The sequence below is a fragment of the Euprymna scolopes genome, chromosome 7 (genome assembly GCF_053919585.1).
Source record: "Euprymna scolopes isolate OS-2025 chromosome 7, ASM5391958v1, whole genome shotgun sequence".
Lineage (NCBI taxonomy): Eukaryota > Metazoa > Mollusca > Cephalopoda > Sepiida > Sepiolidae > Euprymna > Euprymna scolopes.
In genome coordinates, this window is record NC_136488.1 from 81,207,565 (window position 1) to 81,227,684 (window position 20,120).

The 20,120-nt window shown below is 32.3% G+C and overlaps 1 protein-coding gene across 1 annotated transcript in view; it reads left to right on the top strand.

Annotated features, from left to right (window-relative positions):
• LOC145279799 (FAS-associated factor 1-like) overlaps window positions 1-20,120 on the top strand; it is a 92,277-nt gene that overhangs the window by 21,036 nt on the left and 51,121 nt on the right. Inside the window, exon 2 of the mRNA XM_080131137.1 lies at window positions 19,605-19,673. Within this exon, the coding sequence (XP_079987263.1) occupies window positions 19,605-19,673 (69 nt within the window). The remainder of the gene's footprint in view (window positions 1-19,604; window positions 19,674-20,120) is intronic.

Genomic DNA, 20,120 nt, shown 5'->3' on the forward strand with positions numbered 1-20,120 from the left:
TATTTTTTAAAATTTGACCCCTTAAAATTTATTGTTTTGGGCTCGAATCAAGAACTCGAATCAAAAAACAAACAAACAAAAAAAACGGTAAAAATTTTTTTAATTTGACCCCTATTATGACCACTTTACATTGTTTTGGGCTCAAATAAACTTATTAAGTTAGATCCATGTCCAAGGAACCTATATCTAAAATGTCAAGTGTTTAGACCCAAAATTGTCTGAGGAGTTTGGTAGAGTTCTCAAAAGTCAAACCGTTAAACTTTGACCCCTTACTTGCTAAATTTCTGGCCGAAATCCAGTCACATCGATTTTCCCAAATCTCAGTACCTGTATATCAAATTTCGAGTCTGTAGACTAAAAATTGACAGAATTATTGCATATGGAAATGTACACAGACACACACACAGACACTTTCACTTTTATAAACATTAAAAAATAAGATAGATTTGTTTTAACAAAAATATATACGCATACATAAATATATATGGAAACAATTTTGTGTTTACTATGAACTTTTTTCGCAAATATTATGCATGTATAAATCATGTAGAATATCTGCATGAATATAATTAAAGGTAATAGTTAACTAAAGATGATTATCCCATTAAAAACCCGAAGCAACTAATAGGGAATTAATTAAAATGAATGTTTAAAAGAATATGCAAATTAGCTTAGATCGTTTGCTAGTGAATGCAATTCCACAACCAAGATATAAGAAAATTGTATTTTCTTTTTAAATAAATAGAAAAGAGGATTTTTAATATGAATGTCGATACACAAAAGAAAACCAGATTTATAGGAGTATAGATGTGTGCGTGTGCATATGTCTCTTAAATTAATATTGGAATTTATTTCCAAGAGTATTATGTATCACACTGTTTTGTTACTGAAACTCATGTTGGCATAGGTAATACTATTAAATAAATTGTTTAGTCTAGAGGGCTGGGAATAAACAGCATCTTTGCTGTTGTGTCCCTCACAAAACCTGACTAAGCCTGACGATTTGAAATCAACAGTTGCATGATCTCTAATCACTCCTTCCAATGACAAACTCTGTAGATTGAGGTTCACAATGAGTTCAAGATTAGCATTGTAATCATCCAGGTTTATCTGTGTGCACAACATTTTTTTTTTTTTTTTACCCTGTGGGGGAACTGAGGCAATTGCTTTGTAGTTGAATTCTCTGGTTGACAGCGAAGAGCCTGACCAACCAGCATAGAAAATCCATGCCAAAACATCCAGGCCCCTTCAGATTTTATTTTGATTTTAGTTCATCTTTACCAGACAACTAAGAAAAATTTGCAATATCAGCACTATTGGACTAGTAGGAATATATTTTCTAGGCCAATGAAAATTAGATCAATCTTGTTATTTGGAGCTGGATGGCACTCAAAATTTGAGTACAGTAGTACTTCTTAGAAAGGCTAAAAAGGAAGAGAAAATAACTTTTGTGTTCACTTTTGTTTTGTGCAGATGTTTTGAAAAATTCTACACAGAAAAGGTTTAAAAATTAAAAAAAAACTGACAATTTTTTATTCAAAGAAAGCTTGATGGAACTATTGAAAACATTTAAATGGTCACTCATCTGTTACGGGCCAATCTCATCGTTGCTTAACTTTGGTGATTTGGCAAGAATCGGTGTGTCAATGCGATTGTTCCGTATATGACCATTTAGATAACTAAAATTAAACCAGATCTTACTATAAGCATCTAATTAGCTTAAAATTGGATTAAAAAAAAAAATTCATGTGCCAGCAAATTTTCACTCTAATCCATCCAGATAGAAAAGTATACACTTAATACAATCCAAATGAAAAAAATAAATAAAAAATAACTTAATTTCAAATCTGTCAATTTCTGCTGAATAGTTCCCACTAACAACGGCCTCCATATGCATGTTTGAATTAAACCTAAATATACTTCTGACAATGGAAAATGTTCCTGATGGATATCACGTATGGAACTTTCATCAGACCATACTGACCTAAGAATATAATATAATAAAAACATTTTAAAAAAACATGTATTTTAACATTGTATTAATCTGCATAACTCATTCCAAATTCATAAATTTCTTCAGTTTGTGTTTGTTATACATTTGCATTGTATTGCGTTGTAAAAGTTAACTTTTATGCAATAAAAATAATTTTAATTCTAAGTCCTCTGCAGTTCACCTTCTATAAGAAAATACTGCCTTCCATTTTCTGAACATGTTGGAAACTGGACTACCATGATCACTTTTAGTAAATGGAACATAACCTTTCTCATCACTTTGTGGCTAGTGAAATCTATTTGTAGACAAGAACTTCTCTCTCTCTCCATTCACCCACTATTTCAGAGGTTCCAACTGATAAATCTTTTTAGGGTTTTAACTGTGTCTTTAAGTGCAATAGTTTGATTCTCCCTTGCACTTAGTTCACTGTGTATATTCACCATTTAGTTCTTGGAACTCTTTTCTTGAGTTCGGTAGCTCTTATGATTATTGGAATGATGAAGATCTTCCGAAGATTCCGATTTCTTTTCATATTATACATAAGACCTTGATATTTAGTTATCTTCTCTCTCCCTCACCTCTGTTCAACCCAGCATCATTAGGAACACTGACTTTTACTTGGGTTGATACTCTCTTTTGTCCCACATCATTTAAAAGCTCCGTTTTCTTGGTATGTAGCTGTAGGAAGTGCATAGTCACAGTGGATGGTGTATAATTTATTTACAACAAAAGGACTTGGTGTTATGTTAGGTATATATAATCACTGTATGAATGTGCATTCACTGCATAGGTGGTGATCATCTGCACATTGTACTGGTCCAGAGTGGTTGCTTGATTCTGACATTGGTTGCTGTGTCAATTGTAGGATCTTAGTTGGAGCTGAAACATAAGAATCCTCTCTCCAAATAAACTTACAAGTCAAGTTAGAAACAACTAACAAAATTTTTATTTCTTTGGAGATTACCATAGTGCTCGTTTTCTTTATTCAACAACAAGCTTTCAAATGAAAGTTCTTAGCTCAACCAAATCAAAATACAAGTCTAACTAAACACAAACAAACTGTCTGTCCAGGGTCGTCAAAAAATGATAGTTAAACCTTAGAAAAATATACTGACCATGATATGCTTATAAGGCCAACTCTGACTGACCCCTATTTAGTGATGTGTGTATGTATACACACACACACACACGTGTGTGTATATATATATATATATATATATCTGGGGTCACCGGAAGGACCACTCAGATATCTACTTGAAAAAGCTAATCTGCCATCAATCTGTGGACATAGAAAAAGACATTAGCAAGATCCTTGTATCTGAAGGAATATTATTTTCTAAAGTGGACAAATCAAATTTTGGGTGGCCAAACCCAAAATCAAATATATTTACTTCTTTTTTTTTTTTTTTTTTTTTAAGTAAACATTTACATTTCTCACTCACAGTAAGTCTGTTATTCTCATGCATTGCATTAAATATGTCACTTAGTGTGTGTTTACAACTATCCACATGAACTGTTTTGGTGGATGACATCATACTTTTGTTATTTCATGTCAGAAAACAATAGCATCATAAAAGATTGTCTTTGTTGTTTTTAAGTAATGCCCAAGTGTCAGTATCCAGGACAACTGTGAACTAGGAAATTATCCATAGTTTTCTCTTCGAAATGTTTTATCTGAAAGTTTTCTTCAGAAGGATGAAAATGTTAATACTGGTTACTTACACCCTGCCCCCACTAGGAAAAATGCATAGTTCCTTCCTTTGTGCTTGGATCAAATTGCAGTATCTATTTTCTCAGAGAAGGTGAAACCTTTCTAAGCTATTATTTTTTTTATTTTATTTATTTATTTATTTCCCCCCCCCCCCCATTCAGTGCCCCGTTTTGGAGAGCTGGACATCTTCAACATTAAAAAGCAACTTTGTTTTTGACAAAATTGAATGTATATTAATAACTAGCAGACCGCCTGGCATTACCCGGTCATAAAATATGCTTAAATATGATATTTATTAATGCCGATTTCATATTTATTATAATATATTGGACCCAATATATAGTCATAGTTTAAAAAGTTAAAAATGACTCGCGCACTACCACCAAGAATCGAAACCAAAACATTTAGCTTAGGATTTACTTTTTCCTTTGACGTTAATGCTTGAGTTATGAAGACATGTTTGCTGCAAGGCTAAAAATTAGCTATTACGTTATGCATGCATGTGCGTAATACCGTCGTTCGACCATCACCTGGCAAATATAATTTTTTGAATTTTCGCACTTTTGCACAAATTTTCTCCGAAAATATAAAGTTTTGCATGGGTTCAAATACCCTATATATTAAGTTTCATGTCTATAGACCAAAAACTGGCAGGAGTTTGGTAGGCAACATTTTTTAAACATATATATGCATACATAAATATATTTAGAAAGAGGTTTATGTTTACTATAACTTTTTTACGCAAATTATAAATCATGTAGAATATCTGCATGAAGATAATTACACGTAACCGTTAACTAAAGATGATCATCCGATAAGAAAAACGAAAAAATTAATGGAGAATTAATTAAAATGAATGTTTAAAAGAATATGTAAATTAGCTAGATCTCTTGTAGATGAATGCAATTCAACAACCCATATATATAACAAAGTTGTATTTTCTTTTTAAATAAATAGAAAAACTGGTTTTTATTATGAATACCAATACGCATACAAAAAATTTTTTTATAGGAGTATAGATTTGAGGGGGGGGGGTTGTATTTTTATCAAATTGTTAAAAATATTGATGGTTAACAATTTATTCAAATGTTTCATGATTAAACTTTAATCCAAATCAAAGTATTAACTGTTATGTGCCAAGTGACAGAACTTCAAATTGCAAAAATAGCAAATATATAAAATAAAAACTCACAAATGTTAAACTATATATAGTTTTTATTTTACAGAACAGATTATAGTGTCTTGCAAACACAATATTTTCAATTTTCATTGAAAAATGTATTTTACTTTTTTGTTTTTGCTCATTTGTGATAGTCCCATACATCTCCCCACTCAAAGATGTCTGTCATAATATTAATTCCAGGCTTTCTAAAATTTACTTTGGTCAAATATTAAACATATCTATGCATCTATCAGTGTATATGTTTGTTATATGTTCCTATTTACTTTTACTATTTTTATAATGTGGGTAAATTCCAGCTCCCAAAAATGGGGAACTCTCAAATGGAGCAAAAATAAAAATTGCCTCCATCTAGAAGGATTTCTTTAACTGACCTAGGTTAAAAAAGATGAAATGCGGTATCGGAACAGATTAAACTTTTCCCATGGTTAGTTAATTAGTTGGCTATGTTTTGACTAGTTTGTTTGAAGTCCAGGGAATTGAACGTTGATCGTGCTGTCTCGGTTAGGTTTAGTTTACTTGATGACTGACAACTAATGAAGATAGATTGGTAGAGCGATTTCCACAAAATAAAAATAAAAAATATTGGGGTTTCAAGAAATAGAAAGGAACAAAGATTTAAAGTTTTATGTATCATAACTATTTTATCTGTCATCGTGGTCAGTATTTTAAAGAAATTAGCTTTCTTTTAAGGTCACATTTTAAAAATAAAAAAAATTGTATCAAGATCTCCAAAATGTTAATGTTTATATGAATAAATGAAGATTTTATTTCATTATTACAACAAAATTAATGAAATGTTGATTAGTTTAAATGAATCTTTTGAGTATTTCGAGTAGCAAGCAGCAAAGCCACCTAGTTACCTCTTTACTCAAAGTGGTTTCATGCCTTGTCTGGACCCTCCCAATTCATTCTTTTACTAATGTAGATTTGTTTTTTGGTATCTGACTGGAGCCGATCTATACTATTACATCTCTATTTGAGACTACTATTATATTTTTTAATTCAGAAGGGTAGTGTAGTACAAGGCCACCATTTACTCATGTATGGGCTGGTGTATCTGCTACTAGTCTCTCTCTCTTAGACAGGGTTCAAAAGAGAGTCGCCGACCTAATAGGTTCCGCACTATCAGCTAGCCTTCAACTGCTGTCACATCGAGATGTTGCATTCCTCTGCCTGTTTTATAAGTATTTTAATAGATGCTCCGAACTACAAGCACTAGTACCCCCTCGACGTAAATACCCCTGACAAACCTAACAAGCAGCAAAATCCCACCCCTATATAGTAGAAATCCCTAGATGTAAAAAAGCCTTTTCCTCTAATAGTTTCTTCCCTAGGCTTTGGAATTCCCTGCTAGGTTCCTGTTTCCTTACCTATACTGACATGCAGAAGTTCAAGTGTAATGTAAACAGACATTCTTGCTGCTCAGCTCCCCACATAGTACCCCTACAAATTATTTCCTAAATAGTATCCCCTTACATCTAAGCAGCACTGTGCCTTCTTTGGGGTGAAAATGCAATAAAAAAAAATAATAGTATCTGCTCTATTGTCATGATAACCATTTTTCAGGGCATTACATTTTCCATCCCCCCCCCCCTCTGGGTGATGTTAATATAATATCTATTCTGTTATCGTGCAACCATTCTCCCAAGCATTACCTCCTCTTTTGGAAAAGGAAGTGGGCAGTGTAATATGTTTGTTCAGATATATGTGACTGGGCAGAGGATTTATTACATATATACCATGAATTTTAATGACACATTTTTAAATTATAGACTACTTAAAAGTTGAAAATTTTAGAAAATCAAATGATGTTAATAAAATATTTCATCAAATGATTAAAACTTTTTTTCTTTTTTTTTTCCTGAGACTTTCGGTATAAGACACCTTTTTCAAAGAAGATTGTTAGTTTTTGTTTTCTCTTTATTTTTCTGGTAGTATTAACCCCAAGAGGTCAGCTTTCTTGAAGAGAGAAAAAAAAAAAACAAAGCTGTTTAGTGTTATTTATGGTTATTGTCAATCTGAAGTCGATGTCTGTGTTTGCATGGTTGGTGCAAATTTTAAATAGAAGTTTGAGCACATCTTTGAAAATATCATTTTGTAAGGTTAATTTGAAAATTTTAGAAAAGCAAATGTTATAAAATGATTTTAATTGATTCAGGGTTTTACACTATGAGTGAAACAGTCGCATTTGTGTCTGATTTTTTTTCCAAGTGGCAACTAGAAATAATAAAATGCTTATCTTTGCAGATTTTGTTTTTTTACCGACTATCTTCCAAAGCTCATTACCAAGTGAAAAATGTCTTTTCAACCTTTATTTGCTTTTTAATAAAACGAGCAAAGTTAAATTAATTAAAAAATATAAGGTTTAATAGAACAATGTATGTTTTATTTTTAATGAAGGGTGTTTAAAAAAACATCTGAGAAAATTCGAATTTTTATACTTTCAAGTCTCAACATAAAATCCGGTGCATATTTAGAATTACTTATTAAAAAAAAAAAAAGGAGAAAAAAAAATCTTTATGATGTATGTACTCGTCATGGAACGAAAATGCCATATTCCAAAAACCATGTGGGTTTGGTTAGTAACTTTTCTGTTTGACTAGTAAATGGGAATATTTAGTCAAAGGTCAACTAAAGATAAATTTATCCATAGAGGCCTGCATTTAATAAAATATTTTATAACGTTATTTGGTTTTCTAAATTTTAAATTATTCTTACGAAATAATGTTTTCAAAGATGTGACCAAACTATTTCTATTCATGGACTATTTTGTTTGTTTCGTTTAGGAAGTCATAATATGCAGCAAGCTTATGTACACAACAATTATTGTCAGCAGGTCCTAGGGTGTGTGTGTAGTTGGGGGGGGGTGATCGTAGTCACTCCCACTTCCTTGAACAACAGTGAGTCACTGCAGGAATGAGAAGCCGTTTTCATTTCCAGTTTTCTTTTTTCCACCCCAAACAATGCATATTCTCACTTAAACGTAAAAGTCTACTATTTGTGATCGTGTCTAACATAGGATTATGGGGAGTTGAGTAGCGAGATATCTGTTCACATTACATTTAAACTTCTGCAAGTTAATACAATCAGGGGAGCAGGAAACAGAATTCCCAAGTCTACAATCTGAGGGTAAAAACTATTCGAGTAGAAGGCTTTCTGGCATCTATGGACTTAAACAATGATAGGGTGGGATTTTGTTGTTTGTCAGGTTAGTCGAAAATATTCACGTCAAGGGGGTACAAGTGTTATGAGTTCATCAGAGCCCATTCCGTAAAACGGGCACAGAGCAAAGATGCAACACTGGTGATGGAAGAGGGGTTGGTGTTCGGCCAATAATGTGGGACCTATTAGATTTGATACTCTCTTTTGAACCCTGTCTAAGAGTGAGAGACTAGTGATAGATGCACCAACCAGGATGTGTCAACACTACTCCATGCATCGGTGAATGGTAGCTTTATGAAGATATAGGATATTGTCAGCAAGTCCTTGTGGGGAGGGGGGGGTCATGGTTTAACATTCACTCCTTGAAAAAACAGTGAGTCACAGCAGGAATGAGAAACCATTTTCATTTTTCAAGTAAAAATACAGAAGAAAGTGGGTATTCATATCAACTCTAATAATGACACCTAATATCGTATGAGTCGGTTTATAATTGGTGGTGGGAGGGTCAGCCCCCACACTATAGACTGACCACATGTCTAACTGTTGTGAGGGTAAATGAGTAAAGGATTTAAATATAAGTAAACAAGCCGAAAAATCTACTTCTAAGTAAATATTTTACATTACATATCTTTGATAACAAATTTATTTTAATTTTAAAAAAATGTTTGCATTTACACTACCTCTCTTTGAAAATTAATAAACATATTTTTAAAAACAGTTTTGTTAACTTATCCATTTTTTTTTCTTATTAGTGCTACTATCCACAACTATTGCATATAAATTGTAAAGTAGAACAATAAAATTACAAATGAATAAGACCATACATTCATAATAAAGTGTTAAAAAAAATAATTAACAGCTTTGTTTAGGTACTTACTAATATATATTGTAAATTTTCATTCCTGTTATCAGAAAAAGTAAATTCACAATGATTTTTTTTTTTTTAATGTTTATCAATATATGGGCAAATATTTATATTTACTTTTTTCATGTGTGTTACACAGGTTTCATTGTGGATGAAGCAGATACTGCCATCGCACAAATCATCAAACACAGGAAAAGACAATCACACATAATGGAATAAAAAGTGAAAAAGAAAAGATTGCTTTAAGGAAGGAAAAATCCTAAAAAAAATTCTGAAAATTCAAATACTATTTTTGAATGTTTTTGAATTTCTATGGTTTCTTTACGTCAAGTAATTTTTTTTTTATATATACACTGAGGGATAAATCTTATCGGTTGATATGCCATAAAACAAGTCAACTGAACCAACCCAATATTAATGATTATGGTGCCTTGACATGTGAAGAATTGATGAGAGGATAAATTTGTTTTTTGTCTCTTATAAGCCCTCCCCTCCACCAAATTTGGCTTTCTTTATGAGAAGGAAAAGAAATGCTTAGCATGATTGTGATTGAAAATACCAGTTTTCAAAATGATGAAACAGATATTCATTTCACATAGCCAACTATGCCACAAGGACACATTCTTTGAGTGCTTGCTGAAAGGTTGCATAGCAAGACTTGTGCCACCACTACTATTACTACTACTACACAGTTAACAGGTGCTTACAATAATTATTCCTGCAAATTGTTTGTAGAAGCTGGTATTAGTGCCAATAATTGTTTCTGTCATGTAACCACTTAAAAGTGATTTTTGTATGCTGATGACTTGAATTTCAGTTAGTTGACCTTATTTATTTATTTATTTTTAATCTCAAACAAGGCATATTCCTACTTGGGATGTAAAGGGCTGCTATTTGGAATTGTGTCTAACAGGGGACTGAGGAGTTGAGCATCAGAATGTCTATTCACATTACATTAAGGGAAATGAGGAAGGAAATCACCCAGTTGCTCAATTTAAGATAAATTGTGGAAGAAAGGAATAGCAGACAGCATTCATTGTTCGAGTCAGGAAACAGAACCAAACACTGTATCTCACTGATTGTATCCCTGCACCTTAGCTAATAGGTAGAGGAGTGTGAAAGCCAGGTGATATATAGAACCTACCTACTTCATATAAAACCTTTTTTTTTTCTTCAGTGAAGTCATTTAATACCAAATTTTTTGGATACAAACACAGTAAACAATGTAAACACGATTTTTGTAGACAAATTTATTTTCTGCTATTTTACCCATAATCGGAAAGAAGTATGTTTTAGGTAGTCCTAGGAGGTCCACCTTTCCAGGCCTTGCGTTCTTGCTTTGGGGAAGAGTTAGTTAATAGCTAGCTGCCTGGGGAAACCCATAACAAGAAAGGCAGATGGGACTGCCCAGACTATTTTTAGAGGCCAACCTGGCTGGCTCTCATCCAGGGTACTGGCTCGAACTATGTCCCCACTTTATGGCCTGTGCCACAAAATAATTTGTAGAAAATATTTACATGGGTGGGGGTGGGGCAGATTTTCCTCCAATTTGTTTCCATTTTTGGTAAATTCAGTTTTTAAGAAATCTTTATGCAAAGTGTAGTATCTGTTCTGATACCACACTTCATCTTTTCCGTCCTCGGTCAGTGAAAGAAATCCTTCTGCACTGAGGCAATTTTAGTTTTTGTCCAGAGTGATTTCCCTCCATTTTTTTTTTTTCTTTTCTCAAGAACTAGATTTTTCTCCCATTAAAAACTGACCTTGTGTCAAACTGCACTTATAAGGAGAAAAGTAAATAGAGACTCACTTTGCTTAAACTTGTATTGAATTATTATATGGAAGCAAAAGTTCAGATTAATTTTCCGATCCATTGAGGACTCTGTGTCTACGAAAAACACAGGCTTCAGTTAACAAATTTGTGAATTGAATTTCTGTACAATCTATTATAAAGTTAGGTATGTTTATTTATATATATATATATATATATATATATATATATATATCGGATTCACTGCTAAATGAATTAACTAATCATTTATAAATTTTGGAACACAGCTGCTGCTAGGCTTAAGGATGAGTAATATGGATTATATTTAGTTTAATTTATATTTATGCAAAAAGGTGGAAGACTTTCATCCAAATTCAGAGATGAATAGGTTATGAATGCATTGTTTATGATTCAAATGATATTAAGTTTAGAAAATCAGTGTTATGGAAAAATGTTCTTTTGGTTGTTGCTTGTTTTAGGGTGCCTCAAGTCCATTTGATCCAAAATTTATTTGATATTCTATATAAATAATATTATTACTTATAAAATATATTTATATAAATAAATATATTATTACTTATATATAAATAATATCAAACAAATTTTGGATTAAACAATGATAACAAGCAACGACCAAAAGAATGCATTTTGCTGTAACACTGATTGATGATCTAAGATGGCAGTTTGAGAACCTTCCAACATGATGTGAAATGGATTGAGAGGTTGTCCAATTGTTGTCCTTAAAGTGAGTTTTTTGTGTTTGCTGTTCTTTTCATCTTTTTTAAATACCTTTCTTCCTTTCTGTTTTGGAATAATGTGCCTGTTTTTTTGTTTTTTTTTTAATTAATATTTGATTGTCTCTGAAGAGCAACTAAATAAACCAATGGTAATATTTTTTTTATGGGTTGTGAAATGTATGACAGGGGAAAATATACGCATTGACCAAATTATAAAAAAATAAATAGATTATGATTTTTGAATGGATTCTTTCATTTAGTCCTTGGGATGCAACCAAATAATGATATATACATAAGTAAACTTGAATAATACCTGTCCCAGGATGGGTAAAATTAATTATTCAAACAGAACTATTTTGCACCACTCTTGTGTTACATTTACAAAAATTAAAATTAAGACATAATGTTACTAAATCTTATGTCTAGAATCTGTTTATTTTTATTTCTTTTACAAAGCTCGAAAGCCATTAAGGGTTAATGAATGTACAGTAGTCATTGAGACAATAGCTTAGTGACCGTTGGTGGTGGAAATTAGATAGAATTTGAGGATTTAAGGGGATGGGACATCAAGAATGTTTATATTGGATTTGAAGATGATCATGTTATAGTCAGCTGGGAAGCAGGCCAGTGGAAGAGTTCCACAAGACAGGGGTGAGTTGTAGGAAGGAAGCTTTGTTCATGGAATTTGCATTTAGATTTAGGCACAGATATAGAGTAGTGATTCTCCCTTAGGCATCTATTAAACAGCTTTGCAAGAATGAGTGCTATTTCCGGTTGCAACTTTTTGATAATTATGTCTGGAATATTATCAAGATCAATTGCTTTGTTGGCATCAAGGTTTTTGATGAGTGTGTCAACATCTTGAACAGATATGTTCCGATTATTTTCAGTTTTTTGGAGAAATTCAGAAGGTAGGTGGCTCTGATCACATAGGGTTGAGTTTGATGCAAAGTTTTTGACTTTGTCAAATGCTGACGAAATGACCCTAGGCCTTTTGATGATGATCTGGATAGAGGTTGCGCATCTATCCAGGACAGTGTTTGTTATTCACCAAAATTTGTGGGAACCAAGCCTCTGTTCTACTTTGAAGTTGGACTAAGCATGTGAATTTGTTGTTTTTTAAAGCTCTTTTGCAATGATTGTTGACGGTCCTAAAGGCGACTTTAGTTTCAACGCAACTTATTACGTTTAAAGCAATTGCAGTAGTTTCTATGGCAATAGCGGCAGCACATTTAGGGGCGTAGCATGGATGGCTGTTCCGTTTCTGTTGGAATTTCTTGGAGTATGTTGTTGTCTATACTGAAGGTTAATCAACCAGTTAGATTGAATGCTATAGCAGACACATTTTTGTTAATCATAGAGCGTAGGGGTAGTTCTGATATGAAGGTTCAGAAACTGACCCAGTCAACCATCGAGTATTGATACACTGTTTGATGGAGAGGGATATTTGGGGTTTTGTTATACTTAGTTATTTTCTTTATTGAGACAACTGAATTATCTGAAGATCCTAGTAGAGGCAGAACTGAAGATAAGCACAGTTCAGGTTATGTTGTTAGACGAGATCTATAAAACTGGCAAATTGTCTGTCAGCAGAATACTACTTGAGTTGGTTTGTTAACAATCTGTGTTAGATCATGACAAAACCTCCCTTTGTCATCTGTTTTGTTTGAGTGGACTACCCATTCAACATTGTGAATATTGAAATCTCCACAGACATGAATGTTAGCTGAAGGATGAGCGGACAAGTTATGATCAATTTACTTAGTGATGCTCTCAAAGATAGCAACTCCATCATTGTGGTAACGGTAGGAGGCAGATATAAATGCTGTAAGTGCTACTCCAAAACACATGTAGGAATGTTTGGGGTCTTCTTTGGAGATGTCCCTATCACAGAGTAAGCTATCCCTAATGTAGGCAGATATTCATTGTTCATGGAAATCTTGAGGGTTGGGTTTTGATATAAAGTTAGAATATCCTTTGATGGAGAAGTCGGCTAAGAAAGAAGTTGAGTTAATGCCAATTTCACTCAAGAATAACAGGTTAGGTTTGGTCTCCCATAATTGGATTTCAAGCCCTGGAAAGTTGGAACATAGACCCCTGATATGAAAGAAGGAGACATTGTAGTAGAGGTTTACGTTGGAATTTGGAGTTCTGAGTTTTCTCTTGTTTTGTTTGTTGTAATTTTTCATAGTTAGGTTTGTGGGGAAGAGGTCAACAAAGTTGTTTAGAGCAAGGCCGGAGGGGGGGGGGGTGATAGAGAGAAAGTGAAAAAGGAAGACTTTTGTAGATCAATGAATAGGAAAATCCATAATAGTTCCCACTAATATAGCACTAAGAGGCCCCATTGAAAGCTACTGCATGGTCCAGACTCCATTCACCAAATGGCAATGCACCAGTATTACCTCATGATAGAATAGCCTCCTTGAGAGTTAATCCAAGATTCAGGCCCCTAACTATCAGGTGGATAATGTCAGCTCAAGAAAACGTTTACCTCCAGCACCCTTATTAGAGACTTGGCAACAAAGAATAGGAGGAGAATTTAGTCATCTCTAGCTACTATTCACTTAAATCTACCGACTGATTATACAGCATTTTTTCTTCCTTTGTCAGAAATCCCACTCATTCATTGTAGATAAGAACTGAAGAATAAAACAGGGAAAGGGAGAGTTTCTCAGCTGCCAAAAATGCATCGACTATGCCTTTTCTATTCACCTTTAAAAAACAAAGACAACTAAGTATTGTACTGCTATATTTTAAAAGGAAGTTTGAAAATCGGTCCCTCTTTCACAGGGCCTATGTAGTCTAGAGGAGAAAAAAAAAGGAGTAAGGTAGGAGTTATCTTCAGCCTAGATTCGTTGGTCAATACTAAAAGAATTTAACTGCTGCCTATATCAAGTAGCAGTCATTTATTTATTAGTTATCTGCTACAGGACTAGTAGAGGTTGCAATTTACTTTTTTTTTATTATCATTATTATTATGAAGAGTTTAGTCTTCCATTTTATAAATATAGAAAAAAATATAATCTTAAGAACATAAGGAAAAGAGCAAGCTTGAAAAAAAAATTACTCATACAAATTTCAGAAAAAAACGATTTCACGGGTGGTTTTGAGACATTAAAAACAATATGTAATTTTCATACTTGAAAATTTCTAAAATTTAAGGCTAAAGCTACTGCTTAAGAAGAAATTAAAATTCAGGGAATTGGTGTCTAATAATTATCAAATTTAATGAAAATCTGAAATATTTAAATTTTCAAGGGGGTGGTGGGCTATATTATGCCCTGTAAAAACTTAACTATTCCAAAGAAAATGAAATTTTGGAAATATTTACAAATTGACGTGTAATATCTATATAATTATTCAACTCTGGATCATCTGCTCTTTGCTTGAATTTTGTCTTCGACGATCAGGCGATTCCATATTTTAAAAAAGGGATGACAGGTGAATATGTGCGTATGGGCATGGCTCTGAGGCTATGGGATGAGGGTGGAGAGTTGTATATTTTGGTTTCGATTCTAGCTGATGGCATCCAAGCTATATATAATTTTTAGTTTTGATCTACCTTCTTTATATTAGGTTCACTATAATAATTGATAGAGAATTGTCTTTTTAATAACAAATATGTAATTTGAATGAATTAAAATATATTTAAGCATATGACTTGGCAATGCTGGGTGGCCTAATTTTCACAAAGAGCTTTCAATTTCTTTGCATAAAACTAAATTAAACTAAATATAGTCCTTATTACCCACCCTTACACCTAGCAGCTGTGTTCCAAAATTCATAATGATTTAGGAGTGAATCCTATACATAAAAGTACATAAACAACATATACACCTGTATCTCTTACTAATCCAGTAATGTTGTCACCAAATTCGTTCATTCTAGCTTCTGGTTGGTCACTCTATTTGGCAGTTACTCTGGCAAAGGCCCTGGATTTTGAATGGTCCTGGTCTGACAAATCACCACTCTCTTCATGTTTTATATGATGAAGAGGGAAAATCATCCGGCACTGGTCACCAAAGTCTGTATTACCGTGGCCTTCGTTATAAAGATGGCCGGCCAGCTGAAAAAATGACGTCATCGCCGAGGTCCCAACAAGCAAGATATGTGGAACTCTTAGACTGTCAATAATGAACAGTAATTTTTACAGACAGCGTTACAAAACTTCAAAATTGGATTAAAATAAAGAAATAAAGAAAGAACACGATTTATACTGAAACTCATCTAATATTAATAATAAAAAAATTAAAAAAAAACACAAGTTATTTGTTTAAGTATATTATAAGCAATTGAATATTTCGTTGTATTATAGATTTTAAAGATTAGAATGCGTTCTTTAATTACTTATAAATTACATTTTAAAAAAGTGAAGGAACACGATTTGATTTGAAATAAACTTGAAGTTTATTTAATATAATTAAATGAAAATTATGCATGTAAGATTATGAATATTTGAAGCAGAACACAAGCAAAACATTTGATATGAGTTAAGACAATAAACAAATATTAAAATTAAACTTTTTTTTTTTAAAGCAAAATGAATATTTTTTTTTAAATCAAAATGAATATTTTTTAATCAAAATGAATATTTTTAAATCAAAATGAACCACAATATTTTTTCAAAATCAAAAACAATATTTTTAATAAATTCATGAAATATTGCACAGTAAAAAAATTAACCTAAAGAAAAAAGCATGTTTCTTATTTAAGATAACACGACATAACAAAAATAACATGCAAAATCATTTTTTTATATCCATATTTTCAGTTTGTTAAAATACGTGGGTTTGTATTACTGTACACATAGATTCGAAAAAGTTGTCAAAAAACAAATATATAACAAATAAATGTTATCAAATAAATGTTATCAAAGGCAAGATAAGTTACTTTTCTACCAAACTGGATATATTTTTCGTGTTTTTATTCAATGTAACATGTTTATTCAGCTCGAAAAACATAGTGTTTACCGATGTATTCGAAAATTCCAGATGGCGTCTGATTCTCTCTTTAACACGGTAAGTTTGGGAAAAGGTGTTATAAATACAAAACCGGATAAAATACTGTTAAAAACTCGCTCAATATATGTTACCGTGACATAGGTTGACATATATTCGGCGGGTTTTTAATAGTATGTTGTATAGTTTTTTATTTATAACACCTTATCCCAAACTTACCGTGTTAAAGAGAGAATCAGACGCCATCTTGAATTTTCGAATACATCGGTAAACACTATGTTTTTCGAGGTGAATAAACATGTTACATTGAATAAAAACACGAAAAATATTTGGTAGAAAAGTAACTTATCTTGCCTTTGATAACATTTATTTGTTATATATTTGTTTTTGACAACTTTTTCGAATCTATGTGTACAGTAATACAAACCCAATTACGTTAATGAAATGAATTGTACTTATTTACTATGCCTCCCCACGGGACAGAGTTAGACACCAGGGTCGTTTTTTAACGTGGAGAAAAGGTACAAAAATAAAAATTGTCTCAGTCGTGAAGGATTTCTCCTCCACCGAAAGAGAACAAGAAATAGAATGCAGCATCTGGAGAACAGATACTACACTTTGATCTGGTCCCGAAGGCCAACACTGTTTAAGACCACGAGTGAACGCGCGTTTTTTTTTTTTTTTAGTTTAGTTTCATATTATATATATATATATATATATATATATATATATATATATATATAAAAATAAGTATTTTTAAATTTTATCTTTCTAGCTTTAAAAAAAAGTTTTAAAATTTTATCAGCCGGCATAATTTATTTTTAAATATTGAAAAATTTCAGGAAAATTAATTTTTGTTAGATTTTTAAACGTGTGTCAACAGCTTAAAAAAAAAATCGTGTTTTAAAGAGTCGATGTTGTCTCGCATTTTCATTAGTTTTGTATGCTGTAAAAATTTTTTTTTTAATATTAGCAATTTATTTGAAGCTTCTTCTTTTGAATGGTAGAACATTTAGGATGATAATATTGAATTAAATTATAGTTACATCGTGTTAAATACAGGGGGGGGGGCACGTTAAAACTTACTTTGCTGAATGGAGATGGTGTAAAATCTTTTTTTTTTTTTTTTTACTGCATTATAATTCTTTATCTTTCGGAAATGAAAATACTGTCACTTTTTGGTCCTTTACGATAATTTCCTCAGCAAGTTGGAACGATGCACCGTGAAGGCATTTTAATAAAAAAAGAAATATTACACTGACTTCAAGACGTTACGAATGCCTACCGGTGACTACCGGTGTCACCGGTATGGACTATCCGTGATGACGTCAGCAGATTAAATTATTTTTGCTCACCGGCCATCTTGTCTTTTAAGACGGTCTTGGTATTACTGTGGAGCAAGGGTATTTCAAACCAAGAGAGAGAAAAAAAAAAAAGAATAACATATCAAGACTGATTCTTTTGTATAAAGCAAAATAATTATTTGTTTAAAGATTACAGGTGTCTGACTTAAGATCCTATGTTCATGTCTGGTGGATGGTGCTATTGCCAAAATCTGATCATTTTTCAAGTTTAGCCATCTCAATCCAAAGTTGAGGTAATCACTTAACAGCATGGATTCGGTGGGTGAGCAGAGTAGAGTCGTCAAAGCTCCCTATGCTTCATATTATATTGACAGCCAGAATTCTCAATAATACATTATCATTTCAAGTTACTAGTAATAATCACAATTCCCGATTCTGTAGGGAAATTGACTTGCAAGACCATGAATGATCAGCGAATCTTTAAGTCTATCCCTCTTTTCTTCATGGGTCTCAATCTCTCACTGTTACTCTGACACTGGGAGGTTCCTCCTTTCCTTGAACACAGATCTTCATAATTATGAATGCATTTTCTAAATTGGCGTCAATCACAATTCCTCTTTGTATAATCATTATCAAAATTTTAACCACAGAAAAGTGTCTTTAGGCAGTTAATCATTCCCCCACCCACAGCGATGGTGGTCTTTCTGTTTATTTGCTTTATTTTGTTAGCTTTGATAAGCAGTTTTATCAGTTGGCACAGTTTTAAAAGTTCATTCACTCCCTGTACCAATAAATAATCAACCCCGGTGACCAGTACTGAACTCTGTCGGACATATTTCTTGTTTGTTTATAAAATCATTTTAACATCAACTCTTTACTATCCATTTTATTTGATTATCACAAAAGTAGATATTTCTTGTGGCCTATGCGAGGCAGATGGTCCAACCACTTATGACCAGATATTGTGGAGACTGTTGACACAACAACATGTCTTGATTGCTTTATCAAAATGTCAATTATCCCTATTTCCCAAGTCCTAAGGAAAAGTGAAATTAAGGTTCTTTCTTCATTATCAGATTAACATTTCTTCTTTTCCAATTTAAGGTGAAATAACGAGGACTCTTTCTCTTATCAGGTCCCATCAGTTCTGGTGATCAATTTGAAAGCAAGTTTTTATTCACCCAAAACTCAGCACAAAGCTGACCATAACTTGATCTGACAACACTATCCACACACCTATCTAATTTTATATATAGACATATATCTCATTTTAATTAGAAAATTGTTGATTTAGTATACTTACCAATCCGAACGACTTTCAGTTTTGAAACTCCTCACAAGTAAATGGTGTTATATAATTTGAAGACTTGCAAATATTATGTTTCTTTACTTAATCTATTATCATCCTTGTCTTGATTGGATTTAATTTGGACAAATGCACATTTTCTGTTAATTACATTTATTTATTACTAGCAGGGAGACCCGATGTTGTCCAGGATTGAATGAAGATCAACAAATGTTCTACCCTCCTATACTTTGTCATTGAAATCAGTGAAATCACCCATTTTTCAATTGATTATCTGCTCTAATTAGAGACCCTCTACCCCTCAGTGTATTGGGAGGAAGCTTCATATGCCTCTCCGGTCACTTAGTGCACCATACATTGAAATCTACATTGCACTGTAGAGATTCTAATATTGATTTTATAAAATTATCTGTAAATAAAGTCTAAAAATTTTGGTGATGAGCATAGAAATGAATGTACCTAGTGAAGTGTCATATTGTAAAAGAATTTATAGCTGTAGTATTGCGCTATCGAGCTAAATAAACTTTGTGGTATTAATATTTATATTTGAATAATAGTATATATATCTGAACTGTTGTCACATTTTTATTGAATATTTTTCTTTTACATTTTTGTAGGAAATCACAAGAATAGAAAATTTTAATTTGTGTATTGAAATACTTGAACAACATAATTGGAACCTTCCGGTACGTATACTTTTAAATAAATCCCAATATTATTTTACAAAAAACAAATATAAAAATACAAATTATTTGAATGAACATACCATAATAACTTCTCTCTCTCTCCATTTTCTTAACAGCTTTTATAGGGCAAATATCACAGAAGAAAACATTAGTTATATGTACAGGGTGTCTTAAAAGATGTAAAAGTGTACTTACACTTTGAAAACATTATAAACATAGAGAAATGGAATAGCTTTTAATACAGAAAGCAAATGTAATCAAAGAATCATGTTCGTAAATGGTCAAATAGATGACCATTATTGTCCAGGCAATGCTAATAAGCATGAGTACATTTTTTTTTTTTTTTTTTTTTTTTTTTTTGAGACACCCTATGTATGTGTGTGTGTAATTAACAATCGTTTGCAACATCACTACCCATCAATTTTTGTATTTAAGGTGTTATGAGTG